This window comes from Leptinotarsa decemlineata, unplaced genomic scaffold (assembly GCF_025532065.1).
Source record: "Leptinotarsa decemlineata unplaced genomic scaffold, Ldec_3_MD MMD2_tig00001719_RagTag_RagTag, whole genome shotgun sequence".
Taxonomy (NCBI): domain Eukaryota; kingdom Metazoa; phylum Arthropoda; class Insecta; order Coleoptera; family Chrysomelidae; genus Leptinotarsa; species Leptinotarsa decemlineata.
In genome coordinates, this window is record NW_027412569.1 from 9,901,862 (window position 1) to 9,920,876 (window position 19,015).

Below are 19,015 nucleotides of genomic sequence, written 5' to 3' on the forward strand. Positions count from 1 at the left end.
AAACTTTTTTTTACCAAAAATTATTCACTTCTAAAAATATACTCTTTCAATTTTAACAAGATTCCTGTGGCTGGGATTTAATAAGCGAATGAATGTTATTTATGTACTGTCATCGTTGACATGTAGTGATTTTTAGAACGAATTGAGTGTTTTTTTATTATTATGTTATCCGTATTTGTTACTGAAGAGCCGATACGCAAGAATCTTAACATCGGATGTCTCTCAGTGAGGATGACAATGTTCCAATGTAAGTGAAATTTCGCTTCTCTCATCAATTATATTCCTGTGAATGATATCTGATTCAATTCCATTACGAATGTTTCGAATAAAAACGGGATAAAGTGTTTTTCCGTATAAAAGTATATGTTTTGAAATTGTTTTTCTTTCGTGTAATTCAATGTTTATATGAAAATAGCTGTTGTGAAAGGGGTTTTTCTTCTAGTTTTTCTCTGAAAGTTACTTATTTGCATGATCTGCAGATCTTTGTATAGAGTTAATTTTTCGAAATTGATTACTTCCTTTCTTCGAAAGATTACCACATGTCTTGTATCAAGATGAAGGAGTGGAAGGCCACAAACTTTCTTTTCCAAAAAAATGTAATTTACAGTTTTCATTTGAAAGAAACTTGGGCCTGATCTATACCTCTTTGTAAAGAATTTTCAGTAATGTATTTCACTTTCTCTTTCTTTCTTAGAAATTTTTCTCTTCATATTCAACTCAATGACAGGGAAAGTGTTTTTTCTCCAAACCTGATCCTCTCATTTTCAAAATTTCCTTTTCAGTTGAACTGAAAGCAGTTAAACTGGTTTGAAAATTTCGAAGCATCTTTGTACAGAAACGATCTTTTTGGCAGAGGTCACGGTCAATTAGTAATTCGCTACCACTCATCCATAAAATTCGCCAACCCTCTTATTTCTTTTATTTTCCATAGTGTCCCGCACCGGTTCTCGTTATGAAATGACCGAATTATATTACATTCACGAGCGAAGCGCAAAAAGCCGCCAAAAACGGAGCGTTTCGGTGTCGGATTCATGCATTTTTGAGCATGATATCAAGCCTGAAATTTTCATGCGATAAAAGTTTCACTCACGTAACAATTTATGAACTCTGTTCCATTGGTCAGGATGGGCTGCAATTCTCACCATGAGCTCCAACAGGATTTCGCTGGCACCAACGTTTTTCTCCGAGATGTCCTGCAAAAAAAGAAAAGGTTCAGTTCTTGGTTTTTGAGCGAGACTGCAATAAATCAACTCGTTCTGGAATCATGAATGAATCTCCTTTCACGAAAAGAAAAAAAAATTAAATTTCTATGTAGGAACACCTCGATAAAATTGAAAGTACTTTCCACAAAAAAAATTCTGTGTAACTTTCATTTAATGATTTTGTTTATCGAAGACAGAGCTGAGAAATTATACAGGTTCTGATCATAAGATTTCAAATATAGTTTAAAAAACTAAAAAACACGCTTATAAAGAACATCGAACTAAAAAGTTATTCTTATTTATTATACAAGGGAAAAAGTATTAGATTTTAGTTCGAGGTTGTGTTGTCTCCCGACGTGAAGCAGGGGGAAAGCTAAAATCTAATATTTTTCCCGTGTATAATACAAAATTTTTTTCTGTGACGGGAAAAACGACGATTTAATATTGAAAAAAAACATATTATTAGAATATATTCAAATCAGAAAATTGAACATTTTATTAAAACAACGTTATTTTTAAGACTATTAATAATATGTTACCATCTTATTTTGATGAATTTATTACTTATCGTGACAGTACTCACAACTACGAGACAAGACAAAGTTATCTTTTTCACTTGCCAAGATGGAGATTAACCAGATCCATGAAAATATTGTTTTATAAAGGTTTTAACCATTTTAATGAGCTGCCAAGAGACATGAAACAAAGCGAAAGTATTTATATATTCAAATCTAAACTAAATAACTATATTAAAATAAACACAATTTTCTAGGAAAAGATTCAATGATGCAGAACATCAGTAGTCTTAAACCTTAACATTTATCATGTATCAGTATGTTTTAAATTGTAAGTATAGTCTTATCTAGGTTAGTTACTTACCTTTGAATTTTGTTTCCTTTTCTATTTTATTTCTCAACATTGTTAGGTTACAGTCATATGTATTACTCTAGTTATTAGTTATTATTATTGTTATTTATGGACATATTATTATTGTATGTATATTAGGATTTGCTAAATAAACGTATTCATTCATTCATCAAGATGAATAAACATTTATTCTCTTCTAGAAATTATATTATAGGTACATGAAGCGAGACCGCGTCTGCATGCGACACTTTGATTGACTTTCTATTATGGGCAAGTCCCGATGACTCTGACCGGGGATTCCCTGCGAAAGCAGCTTAACGAATGATGAAAAACGATAAAAATAAGAATTCTCAATTGATTTATTTTATGATATAAAGTAGTTCATCAAAAAAAGAAATTTTCCCATGAACTTTTCCATTCTTCCAAAACCTACAAGATTTTTAATAATTCTCCTGAATTATTAGTGGTTTCGTTCCTGAAACAGCGGGAAATGTCGTAATTGCAACGAAATTTGACGAACGTCTGGAACATTCTCGATTCTTATTAACAGTAATAGGCCACATGCGGTCTGTACAAGCTTGTTTAGTATGCCACATCAAATCCCTCGCTCTCCGGAATCACGTACTCCCAGCTGATGCTGCAGTTTTAATAGATTCCAACAATGTGAGGTTTCAGAGTGTTGGATTTACATTGTTATAACCCCAGCGACTGGAAGTTTTACTATATGTTGACAAAACAATGAAACAACTTCGGCATCGTGCATAGTTGGATTATTTTCAGCGGTTCATGGCTCATGGAATGTAGATTAGTTGAGGATCGCTTGACAGTTGCTAACAGGAAATAACACATCGTGATTCTAGGTTTGCATCGGTTCGAATGTTGCCACATTAGTGAAAACTGCTATTTTATTTAACTCTTATTGGATTGAAAGGTATCAATGACTGGTGTTTCAGAGTGTTTCGACGGCAATTCTAATATTTGTTTTCAGATAACGAGGTGTTTAGCAAATTTCGCAAAAACCCCTCTTGAATGAAGCTTATAAGGTTCAACAATTAAAAGGTGGCTTTATGCAATGCAAACTAGATACTAACGTTGTTCTAAAGAAATGAACGTCAAACTTTCAAGCCAGTCTCGTTTATACCTACACAGTAGGTTGAATGGACTGACGCCTATCAGAAAACAACAACTCACCTGGCTAATACCAGGAAGGGCGTTGGATTATATCCGACAGGCGTCAGTGTAGGAATCTTCACAGAAAATTCCCTGCATATGCAATTGGCAATACAACTGAAAGAGTCGACCTACAATTTTGGAACGGGCATACTTGCAGACCGGTTTTGGGCTCGTTAGCCACTCATCAGTGCAAGATAGTGGCCATCATCGACCTAAAGTAAAGTCGGTTGTCGAGAGGTCAGTAGGGAAACAAGGTATGTACGAGGCCACTTCAAGGTCGCGCGTCATCGGTAAGTGTTTCACAGAGGGAGTGGGAGGGAGACACGTGTGACGTAATCGATGCAGAGGAGGATGGATCGAGTATCGGAGAGATTCAAAGATAAGAGCGTGGAATTGGGCTTCCTTGGGACTTTGCTTTACCGTTCGAGCCTTCTTAGGACTTCACCCCTGAGCCCCCTCGTTGTGCACCAGTCAGTAATTTTGCAGCTGAAGGAAATTAAATTAGAAATAAAAGATTGGTATGAGAATTGAACCCAGGTCGTCGGCGTGGTAGGCTTTGTCCTTAGCCTCGACACCAATGGGAGATGTTGAACATGAATGTGAACTAATGATAGTGATGACGGATGTTTTGTCGGCTATCATCGGTAATTCAGAGTGATGAATGAATAATCAGATTGAAGACAAAAACATGGTGGCAATGTAACAGACATTAAGTGGAGTATACAGGGTGCGTCAAAATTACATCATTCAAGGAAAGAACATGGCGGTTTGACTTCAACAGAATTTCGACGAACGGACCTCTTCTGTCAACTAGTGCTGGCTGCTGCTGATACAGTTTTCGGTCACGATAGGATTCTGCTGTGATGTTTTGGCCTGGTTGTAGAAAGATATAGAAAGACATAGAAACCATAGCCTAAGACTGTTGAAGTTCTCGTGTGAAGGTGGCGATATGTGTTTTGTTAAAGTTTATAGTAAGCTCGTTTGAGTCGCACCAGCTCTGTATCTTTTCCATATCTTCCATGGCATCTTGAGCTAGTTCTATGAGATCTTTACCCTGCCACAGCAACTTGGAGTGGGTTTCATGTTTGAAAAGTGTCTCACTACAACTTTTCCACCTGATTGAAAATTTCTTTGTATTCCTCCGAAATTAGCAATCGGGCTCTGAACCTTCAAATTATTAATAATTTTTTGAAAAGGGCGAAGGGGATTTAGACGGCTTCCAATATTTCTGCCAAAGATCATCTTCAACGGAGTAATTTCCCTCGAACTATCTTCAGCAACTCGATAGTCGAAAACATATTTTTCCAAAACATTTTTTCTTTCGTTTATTTTCGTTTCTGAATGGCGTTTTTTAGTTTTCATGCAAATTTTGGTACAACCGTTGCTTTGAGCGTGATGAGGCGGAGAAAATAAATGTTTTGATACCATTCATTGGTGAAAATATTTGAAATTTCTACCAATGGAGGGGCATCATGGGGAACCAAAACATCTGGAAATCCAAAATGAGAAAATAAAAGCTTTTATTTTATCATGACTGATTTTTTATTTGGAAAATTTCAAGCTGTTTTGTATGTGAATCAGTAACGATAAAATGTCATTCAATGATAGAGTTTATTGAAAGTTGTGGGGCCGTAACGAAAGCAGACCGAAAAAATTCTCTGAATCATCAATCAAGATTTGGAAAAAGGAAACGGGTAGTCCAGGAGTCCCTAACTTGGAATTTCATCAGATTTGCCTAACGCGATCCTTAAATTAGAAACTGAATAAGTTTTTATTAGCCAAACAATCTGACACTCCAGAAAGTTCACAAAATCCGTTACACGGAAAAATAAAACGACATTTTCTCTCAGCGGTCTGAGCGTAACCCTCCACCTTTCGTGGGAAATATTATGCAAATGTTGTGTAACGACTTTATAATCGCTGATTACCTTTTGATATAGAGGCGGACAATGTTTATGTGAACGTGTGATGGTGGTCATGCGAAATGAGTCGTAAATTACGGCTTGATGTGGTTTATTATTTCTGAGGGTGGAAACAATTACGAGAAGCTAGTATTGTGCAAAGCCTGTTTTGTTTTTCACCCAACTGCTTTGCCCTTTTTGTGGAAGCTCGTTATTTATAGATGGAGTTGTTCTACTGACCATATTAAATTATACTACACGATTTCCGTGATGGATAGTGATCGATAGTGAATGGAGAGCGACCAAAAACGTATTTCATAACATTTGATAGTGAGATTCTGATAAAAACATTTTACCAAATCATCTAGAACAGAGGTTCTCAAACTTATTTTGTCTACCGCCCACGAGAATGTGAAAATTAGACTTTTTGATGAGAGTAATGTAATATTAGGAAAACTTTTATTCATGTTATTAAAACAAACATTTCAATTTGAATTTTAAAACTAATGTAGTGTGAAGGATGAATTTGATGATTTTCAACAAGTTTGTTAATATCAGGCTCGAATTTACTCAAAAACAGCCGTAAGTCACCGCGTTCGGTAATCTGCAACCGATTTCTCTTTTTGTTTAGCAACGTTGTCACAGCACTAAATCCACGTTCAGATAAATACGATGATGGGAATGCTTTCAAAAATCGTTGAACGATGGACCACAATCCAGGGTACAATTGCGGGATTGGCTTTTGCTAGCCGAAATTCTTGGTATCCATTAATTTTATTTTCATTTCCTCGTTCGTTATCAGTTCTATGAGTTCTTCTTCCAGCTGCGGTGATCCTACTGTGTTGACATTTGGAACAGAATCCAACACCTAGTCCAGTATTTCCAATTTCAAAATGTGCTGGAATCATTCTGCGAAATCACTGTGGGGGTTCTCCAAATGTTGGCAGTAAACAAGCAAGTCGTCTTTGTTGAAATATACTGCTAACAAATTAGGGAAATTGCGAAACTCACGTCTTCAGATATTATTCTTGTATGATAGCAATTTTGCTACAAAAGCAGCAATGACTTTTTTTGTCGTCACCTTGAAGTTATAGATTGACATCGTTGAATACTTTATACAGGTCTGTCAAGTACGCAATATTTGAAGTGATGAGGTTATCGTGCAATTCTTTGTCTTTGTTTTCCAAGAGTCAAATAGATTGTAAAATTGATTCGGACAGTTATCTCTTGATAACCAACGTACTTCTGTATGAAATAGCAATCAGTTGAAATTTTCATCATTAGCAACACAAAGCTGTTTGAATAAATCTGTAATTTATAGAGCTGCTCTGATGATATATTGCAGTGATTGAGAGAGGCGCTGACTCCAATTTTTCGCAACCAAATGTTGCCTATGAATGACGCAATGTACAGCGAGCATATCTGGAATTTTATTTTTCAAGTACGCTATGAAGCCTTTGTGACGTCCTGTCATAGCCGGAGAGCCATCCGTAGCAGCTGATATAATATTCTCCAGCGGAATTTCTTTCTCATCAAAATTTTTTTCCAGTTTATTAAATATGGTTTCTCCTTTTGTATCCGTCTCTAAATTTGTGCCCTTTACTGCCCCCCTATAGGCCTCCAACGCCCACAAGGGGGCGTTATCGCCCACTTTGAGGAAGACTAATCTGGAAGAACAATTTATTCAGGCCAGTTCCAACTCACCTAAACTTCAGGTAAGGGAACTTCAGGAACTGGCATATGAACAAAACACAAAATACTCTAGGACCCAAAAACATTGGTTTGTCTCATTCAATTAAATTTCTCTTCCGCTCAACTGATCCAATCGACTAAAACAAATTCACAATCCACTTTCGGTTGGAATACTTCATAGAATTTGCCAGCTTAACAAAGAACTTCATCATTACGATTCAATTCATTGTACGTATGAAGTAGTTGAAGTGTGAAGATTTCAATTATTTCTGAACTGATAAATCGAAACTTAATCAAATTGGAGTCTAAACTTTCCCAAAACTTCCAAAAGTGTTCGATTTGGAAGTTCATTATCTGAAGCCACTTCATCGCTTCTGAACCGAATTAATTTTACAGATATTAATCAATGAAAACGTGATGTTTTCCAATCACAGAGTCGTAGAAAAATCGATAAAGATGACGTGAATAACAAAAAACCCAAAAATATTAATCAGAAATATTCAATGCTCAATAAAACTCCTAAACCCATCTGCTGCTAGTAGATTCTATACAGTGAGCCATCGACTGATTATATACTCTAATATTACAAGCAACTTTGATAATCTGACTGTTAGTCTGTTAGCTGCGTCAATGCATTTTTCCAAAGGTCTATTAGCTGCGTCAATATATTTGTTGAAAGGCCTGTTAGCGACGTCAATAAATTTGTTGCACATGTCTGTCACCTACATCAATAACATTCTCGCATATGTCCGTTAGCTGCGTCAGAAAATTCGTGGCACAGATCTATCAGCTGCATCAATTCATTTGTTGTACATGTTTGCGAGCTGTGACAATGAATTTGTTGTACAAGTTTGTTACCTGAAACAATGAAATTGTTGCACATATCTTTTAGCAGCATCAATGAAATTTTTGCACAGGTCTGTCAGCTGCATTGACGAGATTTTCACACAAGTCTGTTAGCTGTGTCAACAAATTTGTTGCACATATCGTTCAGCTGCATTAATGAAATTTTTGCACAGGTATGTTAACTGCGCCAATAACATTTTTGAACAGGTATGTTAGTGGCATCTATGAATTTGTTGCACAGGTATGTCAGCCGCGTCTATGAATTTGTCGCACAGGTTTGTTACCTACAACAAAAAAATTGTTGCACAGGTCTGTTAGCTGCATCATTGAAATTTTTGCACAAGTTTGTTAGCTGCATCAGTAAAATTTTCACACATGTCTGTTAGCTGCGTCAATAGCATTTTCGTACAGGTCTGTTAACTGGACCGAAAGATTTATTGACAGGTATGCAAGCTGCGTTAATAAATTTATAGCACAACAAGTCTGTTAGCTGTATCAATAAATTTATTGCACAGGTTTTTAGGCTGCGTCAATGAATTTGTTGCACAGATCTGTTAGGTCCGGCAATACATTTTTTGCACAGGTATGTTAGCTGCATCTGTGTATTTGTTGAAGAATTCTGTGAGCTGCATCTACAAATTTGTTACACAGGTTTGTTACGTGCAAAAATGAAATTGTTGCACATGTCTGTTGGCTGCATCAATGAACTTTTTGCACAGGCCTGCTAACTACGCCAATAAATTTGTTGCATAATACTCTTAACTGCGTCGAAAAATTCATTGAATTCCAAATTATATATCAATATTTATTCTCTCAAAGACTTGCAACACCGATCCGCTCTATTAACAGTGTTTCGTTCAACCTTTCATCAAAAGTGTGATGAACCATTTCATTTCACTTAAATTTGAAAAATATTATTAACGCGGCTGAAAACAGTATTTCACAAAATGATTTTGTACTCATAAAATATTTTTAAGACATTTTACATTCAATGGAATTCTTACAATTTATCTTTATTTTCCAGGTTTCTGAAAAATATTACATTCTCATAGGTTTTTTTTATTCAAAAGTTATACGGTACCACAAATGTATTATGTAATGTAATATATTTTTTGAATTTCCTTTTCATTTTTTTTCTAATGAAATGATAATATATTCGTTCCCTGTTCAGCACAATTTTTTTTCAATCACAAATGCAACGATGCAAAGTTGATATTTTTTTCTAAAAAAATGTAGGTTTTGGAAGAAATGACTTTTACAACATTGTCGCGTAAAAATTGTAGCAAAACGCAGAAGAGAGCCAAAATATTGAAACATTCCGTATATTAGTTTGTTTTGTGAAACTGTTCGACATAAATGACAATATATAAAGTAGTATACACAGAAAAAAGTGCTATAATCGAATTCCTTTTGTCAATTGACAAATTCAGGTAAACTTTTTGCATTTTTTAAATTTTAGGAAAAAGCAGAAATATCTTTTCAAATTTGTACCCATAATACTCCACTGACGGATAAAGTACCAAATATTCCTTGCGAAACATTTCTTTTTTGTCCCGATACGTGATGAAAGCAGACGAAGCATTTCCTCCTTTCATTCATTCCTTTGAAAGGAGTACGAGGGTGGTTTGAAAAGTTTCCGACTTAACAAAGATACAAGGCACATTTTCCCATTTTTTTTCAAATTTCTCAACATAGTCTTCTTTCAACTCTACACACTTCTACCAGCAATGCTTCCATTTCCGTAACCCATACTATTCGTTTTTCGCTGCGAAATTGCCCCTTCATTTGACAACAATTTCTGTCCTTCGAGTGCCAATTTATCGATGAGAAAGCAAAAAAAATCGCTTGGGGCTAATCCGGTGAGTTTGGCGGCTGATCAAGTAGTTCAAACCGTAATTCGTGGATTTTTGCCATAGCAACCGTTGAGGTGTGAGACGATGTGTTGTGTTGGTGAACCAGGTTTTTCTTTTTTTGCAAATTTGATCGTTTTTCCGCAAGTTTCGCCTTCAGCTCGCTTATCAAGTAATGATGCGTGGTATGCTAATGTATTGGTTTTTTCCTTTTTGAAAATAATCGATTGGAATAACTCCATGACTAACCTAAAGAACAGTCTCCACTTTGGTGACGGTTTCCCCTTTGTAGTGCACTGTTTGGAATGTATTTTTTATTCGAGCATATAATGGTGTTATCAAGTTTCATATACAGTGATTAATCAGTGCCCGAAGAATAATTGCGCTAATACTGCGACAACAGAGCGTTGGAAATGTTCATTAGAACGAATTTTTGGTCAAAGGTGAGCAAAAGCTGCACTCACCGTGCGGACAGTTTTCATATGCCTGAATGTTGATGTAATACTTGACAAAAGCGTTTTTGGAGTGTTCGTAACTTCTGCCATCTCTCTCACTTCAGTTCGGCGGTCGTTTAGCACCATCTAGTGAACTTTGGCGATGTTTTCGTCAGTAGTTGGACGTCCCAGACGTTCATTGTCTCCCAAGCCATGTTTGAATTCAGCTGTCCAAAATTTCACTGTGATATCTGTATCTGTAGAGTAGGGAGGGTGAGTGTAAGCCCACAGCACTTAGGCCACATGTGACCCATTGTTCACACATCTTGCATAGAGGTGTGACTATTATCCCCATATCATGGAGGTGTTTCCTCAGTTGACGGTGGCCAGTCAGACATCCTACTGTAAAGCTCAGATTTTTCCTTGTCATCGCCAGATATTTCTTCGGCGCCAGCTTCCCAGGGCAATCCTATCTAGATTGCATCCTTTGATTTCATCCCATCTCTCTAGGGATTGAGTGACGTTTGGCTAGTTTCGCAATTGTCGTCGCATCAGACCGTAGGTGCCACTGGGTCCTGAAATTCTCAGTCCAGCCGCTTCCTTGGCTAAAGAGTCGGCAATGCGATTATCTTTACTCCTGTCGTGCCCTTTAACCCACCTCAGGATAATGTTATTATCTACCGAGGCTTTGCCTAAATCTTGGTGGCACTCTAGTGCTAGCCCTGAGGTTACACGTTGTCTGTTCAAAGCTAATAGGGCTTGTCTGCTGTGATAAATGATGGTGCAGAGTCTCTATACACGAAATTCAACTCATCTTCGATTTTCGTAGGCGTATTGCCTTTGAAAACAAATATTTAATGGCAGCTCTATACTCAATATTGTCCATTTTCTCAAAAACACCCACAACTCACTCGAACGACTGTTACATAACAACTGCGCGTTCAAAATGGCTGAAACTTTGATGCGTAACTGTCAACAGATTCACTAGCTTTCATCAACGAGTACTGCTATCTTTATGTTGGGACCGGAAACTTTTCAAGCCACCCTCGTATTTTTAGCAGTTTCAATACAGCGATTCTGTTGTAGATTTATGGGCCACAATACTTGAATCGCGCGCTATCGGCTCTTTTGTCGTTTTTCAAATCTTCAGTGACTTTGTCGCTCGTCTCCATCTGCGAGTAATACATATAAGCTCATGAAGAAACCGAAGAGTCAACAAAGAAATATTTGGGCTGATGGTGGATTAACGACGACTGAAAAATGTAGAGGAATGTGATAACGTATGAATGATAGCAAGGCTGGATTGCCACAATATATGTTCTGAATTTTGATGTTTCGATTCGTACGATGTTTTTCTAGCATTTCGTGGTTTTACTTCTTTTTCTTCATCCTGCATCCCATCATATTTCATAATTTCATACTCCTTTCGATTTTCGAGCACAAATCTGAAGTTTTGAATCGTATTTCACTCATGGACTATGTCTGAAGGATCTCCGTTACTTTCGTTTCATCACCTTCTTCTTGATGTATCTAATCTTTATATGAGCCTAGCCAGCCAATGAACGAAAACATGTGTATATCTGAAAATACTAATATAAGAGTAAGTAATCTTACTCTTATCTTACTCCAATTGTGAATCTGTCCATGAACAGAATAGTCATGATGTGTCAGAAACAGTTATTGAACTATTCGATGCAAATTTGTTCGACTACTTCATCATCTAGCTCATTATAGAATTGTAGACTTTCACGGCTGGCGTCAATATTTTGGTTGGTTTCCGAATTTTGCCTGAGGATGACTGCCGCAGTTGCAGTTGAAACTTTTGGAGATTATAACCAAAGAAGACCGCGGCAAATTTCGGCAACCAACCAAAACATCTACCTCATCAATTTCCAGAAAATTCCCCAGCCAAATGGCTGAGGAATTTTCTGGAATTAAAACACTCAGAACCAACAAATATACGTTAAAAGATACTGACAATCCCCCCATTATTACTGTCAAAATCAAGGAATAGTCTTGGGAAAATTGATCTGGAAAAAATTCTTTTCTAGTCAACGATAATAATACGTGCGCCTGGAAATTGAAATATGTGACCCTATAAATATTCATGCGCATCTCATCCTAACCCCATGTTTGCGTTGAATAATTTTTCATCGTGTCCGTGAATTAATCAGGCTCTCCAACAAATGGGGAGTTATGGAGTTTCTGGGGTACTTCATAAGTGGATTAAATCGCTAGAAAGCATTGACATAGAAAGATTCCCAGGCGGATTTTCAAGGATGTGAGAGGCGAACTTTGCGGCATTTGAATTTAGATTAATGGATGAGCAAACATTGGAAACTGTGTTGTTTTGTATGGGAGAGAATGATGCAGAATGACGGGTGATTATACACAGACTTAGCTGTGGATATAATGTTATTCTCGACTGTTAAGGACTTAACTATTGTTACTATACATACAGTGTGTAAAAGCCAAAATGGAATAAATTCATTATTTCCGTTACTGTACATATTTGAAAAAAAAACCGAAACACGTTAAATGTGAATAATAATTTGACTTGAATTGAAGGGGTTATATTTTTAGGAGTGATTAATTTTTGAGAAAGAAAGTTTTTGGCTTTATAATGTTATCCAATTTGGTACTGAATAGCCTTTGGGCAAGTGTCTTAAGGCGAAACATCGGTGTATACCAGTGAGGGTGACAGTGTTCCATGTAAGTGCAATTTATTACCATTCATTCAAAGTAAAATGGTATTTGATTATCATTCCACAACGAATGTTTGAAATACAAACTGAGTAGAGAAAAATATCTTCTGTATAATTCAGTGTTCATATAGAAGTATTTGTTTAGAAAGAATTTTTTTCTTTCGTGTAATTCAATGTTTATATGGAAGTAGCTGTTTCAAGAGGCCTTTCTTTCAGTTTGTGTCTGAAAGTTACTTCTTTGCATGATCTACACATCCATGTATAGAGTTACCTATTTTCAAATTGAATACTTTCTTCCTTTCTTTGGAAGATTCCCTCATCCCCCTTTTTTGTATCAAGATCGAGTAGTAGAAAGCCAAAAACTTTCTTTCTCAATAATATGACATTCTTCAACGTGAAAATATCACCCCTATATTCAACCACCTTAGAGTAACAGGTACAACCCCCAATTTCAAATGGAAAGTTTAGTTTTGTGATCGTTTGAAAGGTCTTTTCATTCTCTATCCGAAAATGCTATTGCCCTTAATGAGAAAGGGACCAATGATATGATTTTCTACAATCCCTGCCCAAACATTAACCTTTTGAGGGTATTGCGTGTGTTCTTCTCTCATCCGTTGACCAATAGCGGCAACGCTATTGGTCAACGGACGCTAACGTCTTCTAGTTGTTATACAACATGTTATATGATGGAATCGGCCGATACTTGATGAAAATCCATAACTAACGTATTCCAAAAACACTTTATTGTGAGATTTTCACTAAATTGTTTTACAAAAACGCAACACGTGTTTCGCCATACAATGGCTTCATCTGGCGTGTCTGGCGTGTCTGACACGCCAGATGAAGCCATTGTATGGCGAAACACGTGTTGCGTTTTTGTAAAACAATTTAGTGAAAATCTCACAATAAAGTGTTTTTGGAATACGTTACAACATGTTATATAACATGTCCATCATTTGCTCACTTCTATCAGAATCTTCTTTCATGAGCTACTGAGTAGGTATCATTTTATAGGGATGCATTTTATTTTCTTTTGATATGTTTACCATTGATGTATGGCTAACATTGAATGCCGTGGATGCCTGTCTACTCGATGTATGTGGGTTTTCCTCAAACTCAAGCATTACATCTAATTTGAGTTCATCACTCATTGCATTGGTAGCTGCTTTATTCATCTGCCCCACATGACCAAGCTTTCGAAACTGCTTCTCTATTTTGCTTATTGTTCTTTGAGATATGGGCGGTAAATTAGTAAATTTCTCATGAAATAGGCGAGCTACTTCCTGTTGTGTTCGGGTTTTACCTCCGTAACTAATCATTTGTAAAACTGTTATTTTATGCATTTCCGTTAATCTAACCATTTGCCAGACTTGACGTTAACGAACTTTAAACTTAAATTGAAATACTGACAACTAATGTTGCAACATACAAAATAAGTTGGCAAGGCGTTCCAAACTAACGTTGATACGGAAATTTTTCAAAGGATACCATCCAAAAAGAACATTGCTATGGTTTTTGCTCACTTTCTCATTATCAATACCTCGACATGGAATAAGTTTTGAGTATATTGTAACCGGTAACCACATGATTTTAATTTATTTCATCGTAACTGCTGCAATAAACTTGAAAGCCTTACCATTTTTGAATAGAGAATAAAGATACATTTCAAACGATATATCACAAGCCTATACTTCCCATTCGACGGGGTTTGAAGGTAGGGTTAGCATTTTTCCGTTGAAGTATGTCAAATTATAGTTTAAATTTGATGTGCTCAAGACAATTAGAGAAAAGGTGTGTCAGAGAATGAGGTATACATTGTGTCAAATTCAATAGTTACCAGGAAATTTTCATAACCGCCCAAACATTTAGGGACATGAAACTATAAAAAAGCAAGTCTCTTTTTCCCATTGTTTAAAAATATTAACAACATGTGAACATAACTGAGAGGGGATATTGGGTTGATTCAAGAGTGCTGCTCCATATCTCAATCTATATTTGTTGTACTGTGTCATGATCGATATAGAATTCTGTACTTTATACACAAGGTCGTACTCAATTCTTCCTGTGCTTTTCGATCGTTCTAAGTATCGCGTCGCTTCGAAAACATTCCTATTGAATTCTGAAGACTCCATTGGCATATACAAGCACTATCAACAGGCAGAAGAGGCAAGTCTAGTTGAATGTGCGGTACGAAGTGAGATAATAAGGCGATAGACATTCGAGTAATACTCTGAAGTTCAGTTGAAGTTTGTGTGTTATATTGACAGTGTAGTGGTGGAATGAAGTTGAGTTTAATTGGACAGTGTGGTCAATTATTGCCAAACACACGGAGAAAACGTAACACTATGATACATAATTTTTTTGTAGTTTTTTTCCAATTCCTGGTTCACTCAGAATTGCAAACATAAAACTTTCCAAGTGTCCCATGTTATTGTTAGAGACTTTCTTTCTCCAGACTACAACATCCCATCGAGCTCACAAACTTCTGGATCCTCTTTGAAAACTTGGACTGCTGACAAAAATAAATGTTTTTGTATAAAAAACCCATTCGAAAGCACTGGAAAAGTTCAGGAAAGTAGTCATCTTGTAGCTATGACACGTATAAAGAATTTTCCCTCACAATTTCACGGGAAGTTCAAGTAGTTGAAGAGATGACAGAGATATTTTAAATTAATATCGTCGGTATATGAAATTGCATAGGAGGAATGTTCTTAGTGGCTTATTTTCCGTAAGTTGAGGTGTTTGGAAATGAATTCGTTGAAAGAAAGTCGAAATTTGTTTCAGATGAATCTGCATTTTCGACACGTTATAAAACATTTGAAATGTTATCAAATGTCTAAAACGAATTATAACGTTCACAGAGATTCGAATTTGAATAACCCCCTATGATAAATAAACCTTTCTGTTCGTGTCCAATTCTGTATGAATTTGGAAAACGAATATTCATGTCTAGAGACATGCACTCTGTTTGATAACCTTCCTTGCTTCCTCTCTCAACATAAATAGAACATCACAGAAACGGACATATAATGGGTTCAACTGGACATGAATGAAACATTCTTTTGATAATTTCTCCAGAAAATGTTTTGTCTTGATAGTTTCCGGAAACACTCTTCAACCCATCATTAATGCATATCGTTTCGCTTAGAGCTTTGTGAAAACTTATAATGGAATGTACTTCCTGATGGAGGGGACCTGAATACACAAGGGAAATGAAACGAGTCTTCAATCAAATAGAATGGATTCGTGTTTGCACAAATTGCATGAGAACTGTTAGAGGTATGTACATGGTGGTGTCTTTGAATTAGATTATTGCTGATTTTTCAAATTCTGAGAACGATATTTTTTGCTTTGAAACGGATTTCATGCAGAAATGAAGCAGTCAACAGTATAAATAACCGTTTCATCATCATTTTACGAGGGATACATGAAAGTTTTTCAACGAGGAGAACAATGTATTGCGAGATTTAAATTGAGAGTTTTCAAACTTTTCTTACTCCAGTAATTAAGTACGGAGCAGGTCATCCCTGAACTGCTATGAAGAATTTCAAATTTATCCTTACTTTACCTATTTGGGCGAATATTCTCCGCGAAATCAATCGAGTGAATATAAATTCAGAAAGAAGATGTTTTCCTTGTCCGTTCCGTCGCACTAATTGATGGTCTGCCCAAAACTTTGCAGAAAATAAGACAAAATCCAATGAAATATTGGATGAGAGAGGCTGGAGAAGTTGCTGAAGAAACTGGTGTTGGGACTGTTTTGCAAATCAAAAGAATTCCAAAACGTGAAAAATATTTCGACGAGATGCGTGAGAACGAATTACAAACACTTCAACCTGTTCAACTATTTTCTAATAAAATAATGATGGTATTCAATCGAATCAAATCAAAAAAGGATTTTATTGTGTTCCATACTGAATTTGAATTCTACTATTCTTAATGGTACTGATACTTTGAAAATGTCAATTGAAAAACTGCAAAAGTATGGAGCAGATCTGGCTCGAAAATACAAGCAAGATTCAAGCGCCGTTGAATTCTGCCAGAAACTCTACGTTTTCAAAGAGCAAGCTTCACTTCTATTTGGTGATATAGAAAAGGCTGATGGTTTCTATCTCTTGCAACAGATCTATGCGCATGATTTGCAGAATGCTTTTTCTAATACTTGCATTGCTCTGCGAACTTCCTACTACATCCGCAAGCTGTGAGTGGAGTTTTAGCAAACTGAAACTAATTAAAAATCATTTGATATCTTCTTTGAGTCGGGAATATCGAGTCTTGCAATTTTAGCACGTCATCAGACACGTCAGACCGATCATCAGCTCCAGAGATTCGGCTACTCAAAACTTGTATAGATTTTTATTCCCCATAATACAACCATTACATGGAAAAACATCGTCTTTCATGAAGAATTCAAGGCATTTTGTCAAACTAGTAGAGGCAATCTAAGTTACACAGGAAGATCAACTAACTAGTTTCAACGTGGAAAGCCTTTACACCAACGTTCCGGGTGAAGAAGCACTCCAAATCATACAGAGGAAGCTATCCGAAGACGAAGACCTGAAAGATAGAACGAATTTACCTATAGAAGTAATTATGGAATTACTAGGATTCTGTAAACGAAATTGTTATTTCCAACTGAAGGACGAATTTTTTACAGAATATGAGGGACTGCCAATGGGATCGCCACTTTCACCAGTCATAGCCAACATATATATGGAGTGGTTTGAAACTCTGGCCATTGAAGAAGCCCACAAGAAACCTCGAGCCTGGTTGAGATACGTTGACGATACTTTCATAATATGGAACCATGGGAATACTGAACTAGACGCCTTCCTGAAACACATCAACAGCGTGAGACCTTCCATCAATTTCACAATGGAAGGAAATTTACAACGAATTGCAATTCTCAGAAGTATTGGTAAAGAGGACCGAGACTGAGTAGGAAACATCTGTATACCGAAAACCCACTCACACGGGACAGTATCTGAACCACGAATCCAACTACCATCAATCGACTGGAAGAGGAATCATCAATACTCTGTTAGACCGTGCTTTTGGGCTCTGTAATACGAAGGAAGATCTCGAGAAGGAACTACACATCATCAAAAATGATCTTCAATGGAATGGCTACTCCACAGCGATGGTAGAAGATACTTCAGCTAAAAGACAGCAGGAGCCCCGCAAGAAAGAGAAGCCGTCACAACCAGTGCTTGCACTTCCCTACATCAGAGGATTATCGGAAAGGATAAGAATTGGTTTCCAGTACAACATCAGAACCTGCTTCAGATCCGGAAACACTATCTTTAGCAGAATTGCATTTACCGGTTACCCTGTGAGTGCTGAAAATCCTATATCGGTGAAACTAAGAGGCCATTGAATGTTCACATTGCCGAGCACAAGAAACATACACAGCGAGGGGAAACCAGCAAATCAGGAATAGCAGAGCATGTTTGGACCCATCAATATAACATCGAGTGGTTCCAAGCTGAGATCATACACAGAGAGGAACATTGGTTTAGGAGAAAATTCAAAGAAGCCGCATACATGTTGTCCAACAACGTATTCAGGCAAACTAGCGTAGAGATACGCAACATATGGAAACCCATCATAAAGCGAAAAATAGCCAACGTCCGCCAAACGGTCATCTCCCACTAAACCAGTGAAGCAGAAAATGGAAAGCGTGGATAAGTGAAAGTACTCGAATGACCCATAAATAGTCATCTCTCGAAGGAATTAGTCCAGTCATCACCAGAAGATGATTGCGTATACTAACAATCGAAACGTCGTGAAGTAACTTGACTTGGAATCTCTAAAACTTTTTAATTTTAATTTTTGTTCAACTGTTCTATTTTTACTTGCATTATATTTCACTATTTTTTCATTTCAGGTTTTTTGCTTAATATAATTGTTATTTTCAGCTATTCATTTTTGATTCTTCCTTTTTCAGTTCTTACAGAAATTTCAAATCATGTTATACAGGGCTATTCAAATTCGTTTCTGTACATGGGGATCTCGTGAACGATAAGAGATAGACTGTCGGTTGAATCGTGGCAAAGTTATGTATTTTAGAGACCTATTCAATGATTTGAAGAAATCGAATACAGCTCTTTTAGTTCTGGAGATATATAGAAAAAACCAAAAATTCCCAAATTATTTTTTTGCCTATATCTTCTTTATTCGCAGACATATTGGAAATCTGTCCACATTTTGCTATTGGCACTTGATGTGGGCTCTCAGATGCTTTTGAGAGAGGTGAACACATGCACTCTATGTGACCTAAGTAAAGGTTTTGACTGCATCTCGCATCAGGTATTATTACAGAAATTGGAATATTATGGTGTCAGA

The 19,015-nt window shown here is 36.6% G+C and overlaps 1 protein-coding gene across 1 annotated transcript in view; it reads right to left on the bottom strand.

Moving 5' to 3' along the window:
• LOC111518320 (uncharacterized) overlaps window positions 1–19,015 on the bottom strand; it is a 162,109-nt gene that overhangs the window by 10,682 nt on the left and 132,412 nt on the right. The window contains exon 4 of the mRNA XM_074176479.1: window positions 1,091–1,193. Coding sequence (XP_074032580.1) covers window positions 1,091–1,193 — 103 coding nt within the window. The remainder of the gene's footprint in view (window positions 1–1,090; window positions 1,194–19,015) is intronic.